The sequence below is a fragment of the Salvelinus fontinalis genome, chromosome 32 (genome assembly GCF_029448725.1).
Source record: "Salvelinus fontinalis isolate EN_2023a chromosome 32, ASM2944872v1, whole genome shotgun sequence".
Lineage (NCBI taxonomy): Eukaryota > Metazoa > Chordata > Actinopteri > Salmoniformes > Salmonidae > Salvelinus > Salvelinus fontinalis.
The window spans coordinates 22,269,858-22,285,585 of NC_074696.1; the positions used below are offsets into that span (position 1 = coordinate 22,269,858).

A 15,728-nucleotide genomic window follows, 5' to 3' on the forward strand; every position below is an offset into this window, starting at 1 on the left:
AGAGAAGGGGGTGAGAGAGAGGGATGGGGCGAGAGAGACAGAGAGAGGGGAGAGAAATGGGGGGAGAAGGGGCGAGAGAGGGGGGGAGAAGGGACGAGAGAGAGAGGGGGAGAAGGGGCGAGAGAGGGGGGGGAGAAGGGACGAGAGAGAGAGGGGGAGAAGGGGCGAGAGAGAGGGGAGAGAAGGGGCGAGAGAAAGAGCGAGAGAAGGCGAGAGAGAGAGAGAGGGGGAGAAGGGTTGAGAGAGAGAGAGGGGGAGAAGGGGCGAGAGAGAGAGGGGGAGAAGGGGCGAGAGAGAGAGGGGGAGAAGGGGGGTGAGAGAGAGGGATGGGGCGAGAGAGACAGAGAGAGGGATAGGGTGAGAGAGAGAGGGAGAAGCGGAGAAGGGGCGAGAGAGGGGTGTTTATATTTGCAATGTAATAGAAGTTCATTACTTAATTGCTTCTTTTGGAAGAGAGAGTTTGGGGGAGAGAGAGAAAAGAAGAAAGAGAGATATTAAAAATAAGGCCTCATGCTGAAATTAAATATGTTCAGTAGAAATGAAATCAACATTATTAAGTATGCCACCTACTTTGGGAGCAGCTATGTGACAGTTGGTAAACACATTAATATTTTACTGTTTTAGAGGACAGAAACGGCATGTGAAGCTTAACTCTAATCTATTCTCTTTACTTGTATCACTCTGTATGAAAAACACCTGCTCCACTCTTGTACCCGCTGCTGCTGTAGTGACAGAATGAGAGCGCTGTGAAAAACACTGGCCTTACTTCCTGAACAGAACACTTTTTTTGCTAATTTTGTCACAGCACCCTCCAGCATGGACATGCTGTTGCATGATGGTTGGAGTGTGTGTAACTAATTTAACTAGCACACTTGGACAGAAAGGGATGTTTGTACAACACACACACATTCAGACGATGTGTCTGTGTGTCAGAGCCTGAGGCGACACAGAGGAGATGAGGATAGATTAACACCTAAGGTTTAAATACCTCCTCCAGCATAATGTCACCATACACATGTGGGGGGATGTATGAAATCTATCTCTCTCTCTTGGTATCTCTGCCTGTCAGCCCACCACACTATAATTGATTCCCAACCCACCAATTTACCACACTGTCCACTGGATGGTTTGATTCCAGGTGAGTGTACGCCAATGGGAAGACACACAGAAGAAACCAAATTCAGAATCGCACATGCACACACACGCATACCTACCAGTGGTATTCTAGGTCAGTGGAGTGTGTTTACCCACCTGTTAATGGAGGAGGGACCCTCCGGAACGTCTTATATCCACTCTCATACTCCACCCCATATATAAAATGTATAACTGATAGTCTCACTCTTCACACCATGATATATAATATTTATAACTGATAGTCTCACTCTTCACACCATGATATATAATATTTTAAGTGATAGTCTCACTCTTCACACCATGATATATCATATTTATAAGTGATAGTCTCACTCTTCACACCATGATATATAATATATTTAACTGATGGTTTCACTCTTCACACCATGATATATAATATTTTTAAGTGATAGTCTCACTATTCACACCATGATATATAATATATTTAACTGATGGTTTCACTATTCACACCATGATATATAATATATTTAACTGATGGTTTCACTCTTCACACCATGATATATAATATTTATAACTGATAGTCTCACTCTTCACACCATGATATATAATATTTATAACCGATGGGGATACATGCAGCCTGGGTTGGATACTACATTACATGATGATGATTATTTATAGGAATATATTATTCATGTAATACAGTCTCTAACATCTAGTGTGCGTACCAAATGGTATTCTATTCCCTACAAGCGTGTCAGTTAAAAATTGTCTCCAGTTCAAATCAATGGAAAAGCTTGGAGGTGGAACTTCTCATATAATGTAAAGGATTATGGATTAAACCAATGGATTTACACCAATTACATTTAATGGATGCAACACACATAACCTACAATTACAGCAGTTTCCTATGTTCCTGAGCTGACAAATAAAGTGTTGCCAATTAGACACACACACACACACACACACACACACACACACACACACACACACACACACACACACACACACACACACACACACACACATACATACACACACACACACACACACACACACACACACACACACACACACACACACACACACACACACACACACACACACACACACACACACACACACACACACACACACACACACACACACACTGTACCTATCAGATAGTGAACACATTGAAGAAACTAAGTACAGAAGTGTATGAGTCAACAGGAGAGAACAGAAAAGAAGAACTTTCACACATTTACCAGGGTCACTGAGTTCACTGCTTTAAAACATTGCCAATTTCACGAAAATAGATCCCAGTCACAATGTGTACAACAGTGTATTGGAATGTTCTTAGAATACATTAGAATACATTTCAAACACATTTAGAGTCACAGTAAATCTCCCAGTAAACTCAACTCATATAGCCATTGATTTAGAAGAATCGTACTTATTAAATCTAGCTTCAAATCATGGTTAATAAAGGGATTTTTCTCAAATGGAATGTCATTCATAGAGCACACTGCACAACATTTCAAAAATCAAGTGTATCTTTGAAAATGTCATGAAATGCATAATTCAGTTAATTCACATTTTGTTGGTGGTAATAAGCACGTTGCAGTGTGGCTTTGATATAAAGTGGGACCATAATAACCAATGGTATTTAATTGACGGAGCTATGAAATGAAATCATACAGATTATGTCATAAAAAATGAATGACTAGTCTTGCTTGAGAAAAATAATAAGCAGTTCTAGGGACCAATTGGTGTGACAGCTTTCACACCTCAGATACTGACATGTAGTGGAGAAACGCAAGGAAAAGGAGAGAGGAAAAGGAAAGAGGAAATGAGAAAGAGAAACAGAAAAAATGGAGAGAGCGTGAAAGAAGCGGAGAGGGAGATAGATACGGAGAGAGAGGGAGGGAGAGAGGGAGGGAGGGAGGGAGGTTGAGAGACAGAGAGTGAAAGCTGCGGACCGGGGGAGAGAGAGTGAGGCAAGGAGGGAGGGTGGGAGAGAGAGAAAGATGCAGACTGGGAAGGAGAGAGGGAGGGAGGGAGGGAGGGAGAAAGATCCAGACAGAGAGAGAGAGTGTGGCACGGGACATTGTGTTAGATGAGTCACGACATCCTGGGGATCCCTCTCTCTTTCATTCTACACTCATTCTCTTATTCTTTACTCTCTCTCTCTCTTTATCAATTTACATGTTCTTATGTTTAAATCTCGCTCTTTTTCTCATCCCTCATCCTCTCTCTCAACTTTCTCTCCCTGATGCTGTACATCTCTCCCTTTCTACTCCTTTTCCTTCCTCTACATCTCTTTGTGTCTCGCGCTCTTCAATCCATTCTCCAGCTGTTATACAGCGTCTCATCCTCTCTGTTCAGTCTTCTTTTTTCAATCTCACTCACTCCTTCGCTCCCTCACTCCTCTCACATTAGCGCAGCTGTTACCCCCCCCCCCTTCCCTTTTCTCTTTCTTTTGTCTCCCCCTCTCTATACCTCCCCTATATCTTTCTCTCTCTCTCTGCCTCCCTGTTTGACTCTCTGGTGATACGTTCTCCCCTGTCAGTCTCACTCTGTCTCTTTCACCCCTTGTTCTCTCTTGCCTCCCTTTTTCTGTATCCCTCTCTCTCCATTCGCTCCCACTCTCTCTCTCTCTCTCTCTCTCTCTCTCTCTCTCTCTCTCTCTCTCTCTCTCTCTCGCCTCGAGCCACTTTGACACTTTCCTTCCCTCTCTTCCTCTCCCTTACACTCTTCCGCCGTCACACACTGGCACACACACACGCACGCTCTCTCTCTCTCTCTCTCTCTCTCTCTCTCTCTCTCTCTCTCTCTCTCACACACACACTCTCTCTCTCGCTCTCTCTCTCTCACACACACACACAGAGACAGACACACACACACACACAGTTTTTCTGCCTCACACTAACACCCACTCGATCTGTCTCTCTCTCCTTTCTGACGAGGGAACATGTTGCCTAGGAGCAGCAGCAGCAGCAGCAGTGTGCTACACGTGGAGACAACCTCCTCTCTCTGTGTCTGACTATAATAAACCAGGGACAGGAGGAAGAAAGAAGGACCTGTTTCTTTTTTTCTGTCTGGCCAGACTCATTGAGGAAGAGGAGGAGGAGGAGAAGAAAGATAGGAAAAGGATCAGTACGCAGAGGGATTCAGGATTTGATTGTGACTGTGAGTCTGACCAAACTCACAGAGGTGGACTAGCGAGAGGAAGAAGAGGAGGAGGAAGAGGAGGAGGAGAAGAGCCAGGATTTGTTTGTTTATCTGACAAAACTCCCCAAAGAGGAAGAAGAGGAGGAAGAGGAGAGACTACTGTTTGTTGTCCATTTGGGACAAGTGGGGTAGTGGGTTTGGACCGGGACTTGGCACACCCCCCAAAGTCGCTACCATGTGGCAGGAGGCCTTACGGACTCGGGGGCGCTACCTTCTGGAACGTGGGGGAGAGGGGGGAGACGGGGGAGATGCCCTGGGGGATGTGTTTGTGGGTTTTGGGGAGACCCCGACACAGGGACAGGTGTGTGTGGGGGGACAGAAGACCCAGGACTGGCTGTATGAGTCCTACTATCGTATGAGCCAACAACACCCTCTCATTGTGTTCCTACTGCTCATAGTGATGGGAGCATGCCTCGCTCTACTGGCCGTGTTCTTTGCCTCCGGACTGGTGAGTATGTGTGTGTGGAGGGCAGTGTGTGTGTGTGTGTGTGTGTGTGTGTGTGGAGGGCAGTGTGTGTGTGTGTGTGTGTGTGTGTGTGTGTGTGTGTGTGTGTGTGTGTGTGTGTGTGTGTGTGTGTGTGTGTGTGTGTGTGTGTGTGTGTGTGTGTGTGTGTGTGTGGTGTTATACAATACAGAGCTCTATTGACTGATTGGAGTGGTGCAGAATGTGACAAGAGGGCTTCTTTCAAGTGCTGTTTCTGCTGTGTGAGTGTTGTTGATTTGATGACACACACACGCACGCACGCACGCACGCACGCACACACACACACACACACACACTTGAAGAGCGCTGCCTATAACTGAAGTGTTTTTTCACTATTGTTTGGGGCGGCAGGTAGCCTAGTGGTTAGAGTGTTGGTCCAGTAGCCGAAAGGTTGCTGGATTGAATCCCCGAGCTGACAAGGTAAAACTCTGTCGTTCTGTTCCCCAGTAGGCCGTCGTTGTAAATAAGAATTTGTTCTTAATTAACTGACTTGCCTAGTTAAATAAATGTATGACAGAGATAGATGAAAAGGGAGAGCGAGTGTAGATAAATAAAGAGAGTGTTGAAAAGAGAGAGCGGAGAGATAGAGACCTGGGCAGACTGTGATTTTCGTTCGGTCCATTGATGTGTTTTTCCTCCGCAGAATATTATAACACCTCTCGCCTCCCACAGTGTAAACACACACACACACCTCGCCTCCGCAGCAGAAAAGTTACAGTATTGCAGCATCAGCAACCAAGCCCGACCAGCCCAAAGCTGTTTCCAGTGTAATAACAGAATACCAATGTATAACTCATGATATCCCTGGATGGATGTGAGCAATAACATATAGTGGGATTCAATGCGGGATTCAACCCTAGGTCTCTCTGGCACTAGAGGTTGTCAACAGGGTTGACTCCCATGGGAGATTCATCAAGGACCGATACAGTATGTGTGGAGCATGTATGTTCTATACTCCAACAATTCTTCTTTACTGCCCCTGAGGAGAATAAACAGCCAAGAGACCACTTTTTGAGTGTCTTGGTCTTGTCTCCGTGTTGGATACATTTGTATGGTCTTCGGACAGTAAGGACAAGTAGTGGGACCAGCCGAAGACCTGGGGAAGAAAAAAAACATAATTATCAGCTTCCAAAATCGCATCGCCAGGCCAAATATATACACTATTTTCTTGAAACATTACTACCTGAACAGTCATTATATATATTATAGACATGTTTGCGCAGTGACCAACCTATTGGACCTAGGCCTTTAGGGTGTGACAGGTTCGTGAAAGGACAGCAACGGTAATACCAGCGCACTAGGAAAGTGCACTTTTTGTACAACACAAAGGGCCAGTGGTGTAGTGGTGTAGTGGAGGCTATATGCAGGTATACGCCATATACCCACTTTGTTTTCAGTGGGCATTACATATACTCACTTCTTAATCTCCACTGATGCGTATCAAAGTAGTGTAGTACACTAGTGAAATCATGCACAAAGTAGTCTACACAATCACAAAGCTCTGAAAAATATTGCTGGCCACATACATAGCCTAGTCGAACCGGAATACCATCTGCAGGCATCAAGAGCATGCAGCTCTCAACTTGTTTTTTGATGGAACAGCTCACAAAATAATTTGTAGCCGGTAGGTAGGAAAGACGCTTCAATTTATGATACCTACCAGTAAATACTAACCGAGGCAACAATGGGTATGCAAACCAGTTATTGAAAAAGTTTGGTCCAAAGTCTTGGTTAGTAGGCTATATTTGTGCTGCTTGCATCAGGGGCATAGGCATGAGAGGGCCTGGGTGGACACACCCACCGGGGTGACAAAACCCCAAAAAGTATACATTATTATATCCAATCACCAGATGATAATGCTGAAAGAACCCTTTCCTGTGGTCAATGAACAAAAGCTCTTTGGCCTCATGGGGGGAATGTTATTCATATCTTTCATCATTTCATCATTAATAACGATGACAAAAATGACAAAAATGTCAAACAGTTTTATTTTATTTGTCTTCTGTGATATATATAAAGTGTAATATTGTGATGCAAAAAAAATATGGAATAAATTTCAACTCTATATCTGACATGGTACAGATGTCTTATTTTTTTAAGCTCGTAACCATGTGTGTGAGGTGTATACTTTTGTTTCAAAGTAGATTTATTTAAGACTACCAAGAATTACTCTGTGTGACCCTGATTTAACCCACTGCAGTAAAAGGTTTTAACTTGTTGTTGAAAGTTATTCTTGAAAGGGCAGAAGCTAAAAAATTAGCAGCAACATCCTTTTCGATAGCACCTGCTGCAGCCGCTGCAAACTAGCCTACAACAATAGATAGCTAGCTAGACCTTGGGAAAACTACTGCTCGCTATTGTGCAGTGTCCTGTTGGCCTTTGAGAAGGCCGAAGTTTTGTCCTAATTCAGATGAATTATGGTTGAATGGCAGATGCCTTTGATCTAGCTTCTGATGGCCTAGCCAATGGCTGATTTAGCTAGAGTAGCTAGATTTATATCCCCAGAAACGACCAAAGAAAAATCCTGATTGGATATTTTTTTATCTTCAGTATTTTGTGCATTATTACAAATTAATAATATCATTATTATTGTTATTATTATTATCTATAATAATAATCTGAAGAAATAGAAGTGCCTCATTGTTCCACACTGTGTTTGGGTTAGTAAAAATTTGTAGAGTGCCTCTATTTGCCCTCAGCATGCATTTTGTTCACCATTCTGAATGTCATTGGTTCTTCTGAAATATGAACACAGAAGTACTGGACATTTTGATCTCTTATTATGGTGGCGATTTGACAAAATTACAATCATTGTCTTGAATTGGACTCACATTTCCTGGTCTCAGTCTTGACTTGGTCTTGGACCTCTTGTCCCCTTCAGGTCTCAGTCATCCCCCGTCTTGGTCTTGACTTGGACTCGATTTGCTACTTGAATCGGTCTCACTTTAGGTGGTCTCGAACACTCCACTGGGAATAAAGTTGTAATATAGGCCTAATAATCATATAAACCTAGCAGAGGATTGTATCTAAAGTGGCAGTATAATGAATTCATGCATCTTTGTGTATGATTCCAGTGGAACTGAAACCCAAAACCTTGGCATTGCTTGCGCCATTGCGCTTACTAAATGAGAAACACAGAACGGAATATATTCTACTGAATTGAACTCTGCTCTACACTCTCTAAAAGAAGAACTCCAGTCAAACTCATATTATCAGGCTGCCAGAATGCTATTATATCATCAAAGCTAGCTGCTAGTTTCTAGGTGTATCTTTATGCCATGTCTTCTCTCTCTCCCTGATCCATTTCAGGAACGCTCCAGCAACATTGTGTCAAGGGGTGTACTAGAGGCAAAGTCAGATGCAGGAGAGGAGAGAAATGATAACAGGCGCACTTTTATTTTCGTTCCAAAACGAGAGCACAACATAAATCAAACACGGAACATAACAAAAGTAAGGCGCGTAACAAAACATCACAATAACATGAAACAATTACACACAAATACATGATGGGAAACAGAGGGTTAAATAAAAGTAGATTGATTGGGGAAATGAAAACCAGGTGTGTATGAAACAAGACAAGACAGATGGACATATGAAAAATGGAGCGGCGATGGCTAGAAAGCCGGTGACGTCGATCGTCGAACGCCGCCCGAACAAGGAGAGGAGCCGACTTCGGCGGAAGTCGTGACACATTGACAGATCCCCAGTGGGTTGTTAGAACGTAGGAACCACAGTGGGTTGTTCTTTGAAGATTTTCCTTTCACCTTGTCAAAAACATTCCTGGAATAATATTCTTAACTAGATCCTGGATGATTGATTATGATGTCACTTTATCAATTACGTCATATTTCGTTCCAATTTAAACTGGGGGAAAAAGTGCATTACAGCACAAAACAACGCTGGAGTACACCTCTATCTCTCAATATAAGCCACCATTTTATTATATCTAAAATATTTTATATAAAGTAAAAGTGTACCTGACAAGTATGTGTGGTTTATGTACATTTTTCATCCATTGTGGGCTCTGCCTGTCATGCAGCAGAAGTGCTCATTTGCCCATGTATTTTTTACAAGCTAGCTAGAAATTTTGTAAAGTTGCCTAAACATTGTGGTAAGTTAGCTATGTACTTTCTTCTCCAACCAACATACCTAAGCTAGCTAGCATATTTGTCCCCTTATTAATGTTGTTTTAAAACCGTTTAATCACCATTGCTGCTGGCTGCGAAATGCGACAGACATGACATTGATTGATGGATCATGTCAAATTGGCTAGCTAGCTAATGACAAATCATGCAAATTTGGCCAGCTAGCTAATAAGCTAACCTTCAGTGGATAAAACTAGCTAGCTAGTTATCTCTAAATATTGTTTGATTTGCTTGCCAGCTGACAGTAGTCAGACAGACAATGTTACAAGGCCAGGCTTAGACTCAAAATATATCCTACTTGTCGATGTCCATCTCAAGTAACTATCTCTGATGAAGCAAGCTAAATGACACAAGTTGTTTGCTTAGCTAGCTAGCTAGGCCTACATATCAAAAATAGGCTGCAACCCTCTGAAATTACATGAATAGTGATCATGAAAAGCATACAGTTACATGCTGTAACTCAGATTATATAGCTAAATGTGCTCAATTGCTTTGCATGGAATATTCTGAAATTTGTAGTTCTGGCTTTGCTTTTCAAGAGGTGATCATATTACAACGAAATAATTGTAGCAGTTCTTAAGCAATCCCTTGAAAACCACAATCAGTTGTCAATAGTTTTAGTGGAGCTGGGGGTCTCCCTTCCCCCCAGCAGGCAAGTCAAACATTCTGCACCTTATTGTGTCATTTATTGATAACAACCTTTGTATTGTTGTCATTACTGTTTAATGTTCCTGTCATAGAAATTGAATATTTCTATGGTTCAAATATTGTTCTAGTATGAATGTTCTAGGCACATCACCCATCAGCTAAGAAGAATCGTAGATCAAATAAATAATAAATAAATAATGTCAGTCCTAGCCTTTTGGGGGCCTTAAGCAAGATTTGGGGGCCCCCCACCTTGAGGAAAAACATTTTAGTGGCCACCCTCTTGACAGTGGAGGGAAAAATGTACGTTTTCAAGTTCATTTCCTGCAATTCTACACATTTTGCCATGGGGCGTAGAGAATATTTAACAGTTTAAAAGCAAGTTTTCTGCCATTCTACACATTTTGCCATGTGGTGGAGAGAAAATGTTATCATCTTATAACAAAACCATTTTGCCAGGGGTGGAGAGACATTTTTGCCGTTTTAAAGCTAATTTCCTGTAATTATAATTTTTTTCTCCATTAGATGTAGATACATTTTTACAATTTTAAAGCTAATTTCCAGCAATTCTACACATTTTGTAATGACTAATGCCATGTTAACTGGGGCCCCCTGGAGGTCAGAGACCCTGGGCACATGCCTTTTTTCCCTCGGTCAGTATTCGGCCATGATTACTGCAAGTTTAGATAGCTGGCTAGACTAAATACCAATAAAACAATTGTTAGCTGACATTGCTAATTGCGTGACGCTCAGTGACTGACATAACAAGAAAAAAACTGCTGAAGCACAACCAAATTCCAAAATTGCACCTGGTCTATTCTAATATTCTTACTCTATATAGTAAGTTGAGACCCTGACTGAATCCGTTTTTTTGGGGGGGGGGGGGGCACGGCCCCTAAGGGACCGCTTATGTTGCTTATTGTGGAACCGTCCCTGAGTCCCTCTCTCTGCTTTCGCTCTCCCTCGCCTCTCTCTTTTAATCTCTCTCTGCTTCTCTCTTCTTGATGTTTAAACAGAGCCAAATGGATTAAATAATAATAGTTACCTACATTGGGTGGCTGGAATTCTGTCACAATGCATTACCCCCTGAACTGCATACTGTACACCCACAGTCTGGTGATGTCATATTTTGTCATATGATGTCATACACCACATGACCAAAAGTATGTGGGCACCTGCTCGTTGAACATCTCATTCCAAAATAATGGGTTGGTCCCACCTTTTCTGCTATAACCTCCACTCTTCTGAGAAGGCTTTCCACTAAATGTTGGAACATTGCTGCGGGGACTTCCATTCTGTCACAAGAGCATTAGTGAGGTTGAGCACTGATGTTGGGCGATTAGACCTGGCTCGCAGTCGGCATTCCAATTCATCCCAAAGCTGTTCGATGGCGTTGAGGTCAGGGCTTTGTGAAGGCCAGTCAAGTTCTTTCACACTTTTCAAGTTCTTTCACCCAAACCATTTCTGTGTGGACCTCGCTTTGTGCACGGGGGCATTGTCATTCTGAAACAGGAAAGGGCCTTCCCCAAACTGTTGCCACAAAGTTGGAAGAACAGAATCGTCCAGAATGTCATTGTATGCTGTAACGTTAAGATTTCCCTTCACTGGAACTAAGGGGCCTAGCACGAACCATGAAAAACAGCCCCAGACTAATATTCCTCCTCCACCAAACTTTACAGTTGGCACTATGCACTGGGGCAGGTATCATTTTCCTGGCATCCGCCGAACCCACATTCATCAGTCGGACTGCTAGACGGTGAAGCGTGATTCATCACTCCAGAGAACCCGTTTCCACCTCCGGAGTCCAATGGCAGCAAGCTTTACACGACTCCAACCGAACCTTGGCATTGCGCATAATGATCTTATGGTTGTGTGCGGCTGCTTGGCCATGCAAAGCCATTTCATCAAGCTCCAGAGGAACAGTTCTTGTGCTGATATTGCTTCCAGAGGCAGTTTGGATATATAATATATTTTCCCAGAACTTGGTTATTTATTTCCAGTATGTCATGTTATTAATTGTGATTTTTTTTAAATGTATCTCAACTCACACATGCACACACACACACACACACACACACACCCGTACACCGTTTTAAATCAATGCAATCTCAGGACTACATGAAAGAACAATCCTCAGGGATATTTGCTCTGAAAATACAAGATAAGCTTCGGTAGGAAATTAGAGACTTCCTGAGATACAGCAGAGGCCGGGTTTCAGGGTAAAAACTTCACAACACACACACATAGGCACGCACAAACGTACACACACACATGTGAACATGTGAGCATGCAGACACACACGCACACACACACAGGGAGGGAGGGTCTGGTTATAGAAAAATCCCAGATCACTTGAATAAGATAAAAGAGCATGTTTTTGTGCCTGACATTTCAGCAGTACTAATGGTGTTTTGGTTAGGCTTCTGTGGTTGTGCTGACCACACATACAACAGAATCCTCTCCAAAACACACACAAACACACACACGCTCGCGCGCACTTGAAGAGCGCTTTAAACACGACTCTTACTGGAGTGCTCTCTCTCTGTTATTTGTGTGTTAGTATGTAGGCTATGTGACAGAGACAGAGAGGAACAGAGAGAGAGAAACATCCTGGCATTCGTCTCTGTTTGCTTGTGAAATGTCCAGTTTTTGGAACAGATAGTTAGATTGTTGAACTATGCCTTCTTTTATATTGGAACAGATTTGACTGTTGAACTACTTATTAATGTTGAACTACGGCCTACTGTAATTGTGAAATCCTTGTCTGGACAATTTGTTGTTGTTATTGTTGTTCTTGTTGATGTTGTTGCAACCTCTGTCTATTTCAAGAGCTCCCTGGAGGAGACATTGATCTGTGATAGTCTTCACACACTTGTCTTGACACTTCACACGCACGCACGCACGCACGCACGCACGCACGCACGCACGCACACACACACACACACACACACACACACACACACACACACCCACACACACACACACACACACACACACACACACACACACACACCCACACACACACACACACACACACACACACACACACACACACACACACACACACACACACACACACACACACACACACACACACACACACAGACAGACTGTGATACTTAACACTCTGACACCTTCACACTTCACACTGTCATGTTGTAACACTTCTAGAATAGAAAGCTCTAGGCTCGACAATGGTGGCTGTTCATTAAACATGACAGAGAGAGAGAGGCGAGAAATGTCTAATAATCTGCATCCCATGTTCGATAAATATTCAAGACTTCCAGAAAACATGGAAAGTTCACACAGTGCATTCGGAAAGTGTTCAGAACCCTTGACTTTTTCCACATTTTGTTATGTTACAGCCTTGTTCTAAAATGGATTAAATAAATGAAAAGTATTCACCAATCTACACACAATACCCCATAATGACAAAGCAAAAACAGGTTAATAGAATTTTAGCAAATGTATTAAAATTTAATTTAATTTAAGTATTCAGACCCTTTGCCATGAGACTCGAAATTGAGCTCAGGTGCATCCTGTTTCCATTGATCATCCTTGAGATGATTCTACAACTTGATTGAAGTCCGCCTGTAAATTATATTTATTGGACATGATTTGGAAAGGCACAGACCTGTCTATATAAGGTCCCACAGTTGACAGTGCATGTCAGAGCAAAAACCAAGCCAAGAGGTCAAAGGAAATGTCCGTTGAGGCACAGATCTGGGGAAGGGTACCAAAAACTGTCTACAGCATTGAAGGTCCTGAAGAACACAGAGTCCTCCATCATTCTTAAATGGAAGAAGTTTCGAACCACCAAGACTCTTCCTAGAGCTGGCCGCCCGGCCAAACTGAGCAATCGGGGGAGAAGGGCCTTGGTCAGGGAGGTGACCAAGAACCTGATGATCACTCTGACAGAGCTCCAGAGTTTCTCTGTGGAGATGGGAAAACCTTGCAGAAGGCCAACCTTACGGTAGAGGCCTTTACGGTAGAGTGGTCAGAATCCACTCTTCAGTAAAAGGCACACACACACACACACACACACACACACACACACACACACACACACACACACACACACACACACACACACACACACACACACACACACACACACACACACACACACACACACACACACACAATGCCTTCGGAAAGTATTTAGACTCCTTGACTTTTTCCACATTTTGTTACGTTACAGCATTATTCTAAAATGGATTAAATAAAAAAATCCTCAACAATCTACACACAATACCCTATAATGTCAAAGTGAAAACGAGTTAAAATATTTAGATTTAGCTTATTTACTTAAGTATTCAGATCCTTTGCTATGAGACTTGAAATTGAGCTCAGGTGCATCCTGTTTCCATTGATTTTCCTTGAGATTTTTCTACAACTTGATTGGAATCCACCTGGAGTGAATTCAGTTGATTGGACATGATTTGGAAAGGCACACACCTCCGTATAAGGTCCCACAGTTGACAATACATTTCAGAGCAAAAACCAATGTAACTTATGTAAATGTGATATTTCAGTTTAAAATGTATTTATTTTTTGTTGCAAAAAACTGTTTTTGCGTTGTCATTATGGGGTATTGTGTGTAGATTGATAAGGGGAAAAAAACATTTAATACATTTTAGAATAAGGCTGTAACGTAACAAAATGTGGAAAAAGTCAAGGGGTCTGAAAACTTTCCGAAGGCACTGTACACACATGCACACACACACTCACTCCCACCTCACTGACTGACAGTGTTATGTCCCCTCCCTCTTCCCCCTGTATAAAGGTGGAATCAGTCAGTCTGAGGTAAAAGGGAAGTAATTGTTCTTGTAGACAAAACAGTAGAGAACAGCAGCCCGTCACCTCCCCCTCTCCCTTTGTCCTGCCTGGGAAATGGGCTTGAATGGGTTTAAATGGAATTAAATAGCTTTAAATAGCTAACAATTTGAAATGTGCAAATGGCAGGAGTTTTCACCGCGGATAGGCTAAGGGAGAGCACTAAAGTGGGGAAAGAGCAGGACTATTCAGTTATTCAGTTACAGACGGGAAGAGATGAGAAGAGTGTGTGTTTGAGTTGTGTGTTCCTGCGAGCATGTGTGTGTGCCAGTGGCGGTCAGTGCCGTTTATGATGAGGGAGGACAATTTTCTTTTCATGAGCATGGCCTTATTTCTATTACAGCATGTTGGATGACTGTCATTCATATTCCAATGTCACATCGATAGGTTTAGGCTACTATATCATACTCAAATTTTCCCTAAACCCACCTGCTATAACCTAGCCTATGAATGAAAGTTTACAACATAGGTGCACACAGGTCGAGAGAAAAATGACACATGGACAGACAATGACTGTCATTCAATACCACCTTGCACACTCTTTCCTGCATCTAGCCTATCTAGGGTGTAATCATTAGTTCAACAGATGCAAACAAGACTTAATTTTGGACAAATTCAGATTTATATTCCTGTTTTGTTTGCTTCCGTTTAAGAAGCATTTTTCAACAGAATCGGTGTAATGAATAGACCCCTGATCACGCATAAACACAATTCACTTTCATAGCAGCCACGTTGTATTCATTCTCACCTCTATGCAATCTCCTCCTCTGACCTTTTCCCTTAGTTTGTGGACTTCAATGAACAACACATCAGCTGTATGTAACCGAGCGAAAAAACCTTTCCTACCTAAACCACCACACACAGCTTACATCGTTGTCCTCATATTAACTAAAGTAACGTTCCAGTCAATATGGCTAATAGAACTAATACGTTAGTAAACCCGCTACAATCATGCAGTAACGTTACAGTGTAAATTCAGTAAGCAGTTACACCGGCGGGCCCCGGTGGCAGTACTTTAATAAAACCAAAAGCTTACCTTGACTTGGAAGAGTTCCAGTGTTGTGTTGGATAGTCATAGCCAGCTAGCTAACATAGCATCCCTCTGTTTGAGCTAAACTAGTCAGCTGCATTTGCTAGCTAAGTAAGTGAAACTGAAAGTGAAAATAAATCACAAAATCTCTCTCTTTCTCTTGCTTCTCCTTCATTTTTGAAGAAATATATTAGTTAAAAACTGTTCAACTATTGTCTCGCTCTCTTTTTGAGTCAGCTACTCACCACATTTTATGCGCTGCAGTGCTAGCTAGCTGTAGCTT

General features: G+C 42.5%; 1 protein-coding gene across 4 annotated transcripts in view; it reads left to right on the forward strand.

Annotated features, from left to right (window-relative positions):
* The first annotated feature begins 3,183 nt into the window (after positions 1-3,183).
* The window catches only part of LOC129830925 (adenylate cyclase type 2-like), an 88,165-nt gene continuing 75,620 nt past the window's right edge, over positions 3,184-15,728 (forward strand). For 2 of the 4 annotated variants that reach the window (XM_055893764.1, XM_055893766.1), the window contains exon 1: positions 3,186-4,753. In XM_055893764.1, coding sequence (XP_055749739.1) covers positions 4,481-4,753 — 273 coding nt within the window. In that variant the 5' untranslated portion in view covers positions 3,186-4,480. Of the gene's footprint in view, positions 4,754-15,728 lie in introns of all 4 variants that reach the window. The other 2 variants (XM_055893768.1, XM_055893767.1) reach the window with 2 other exon arrangements.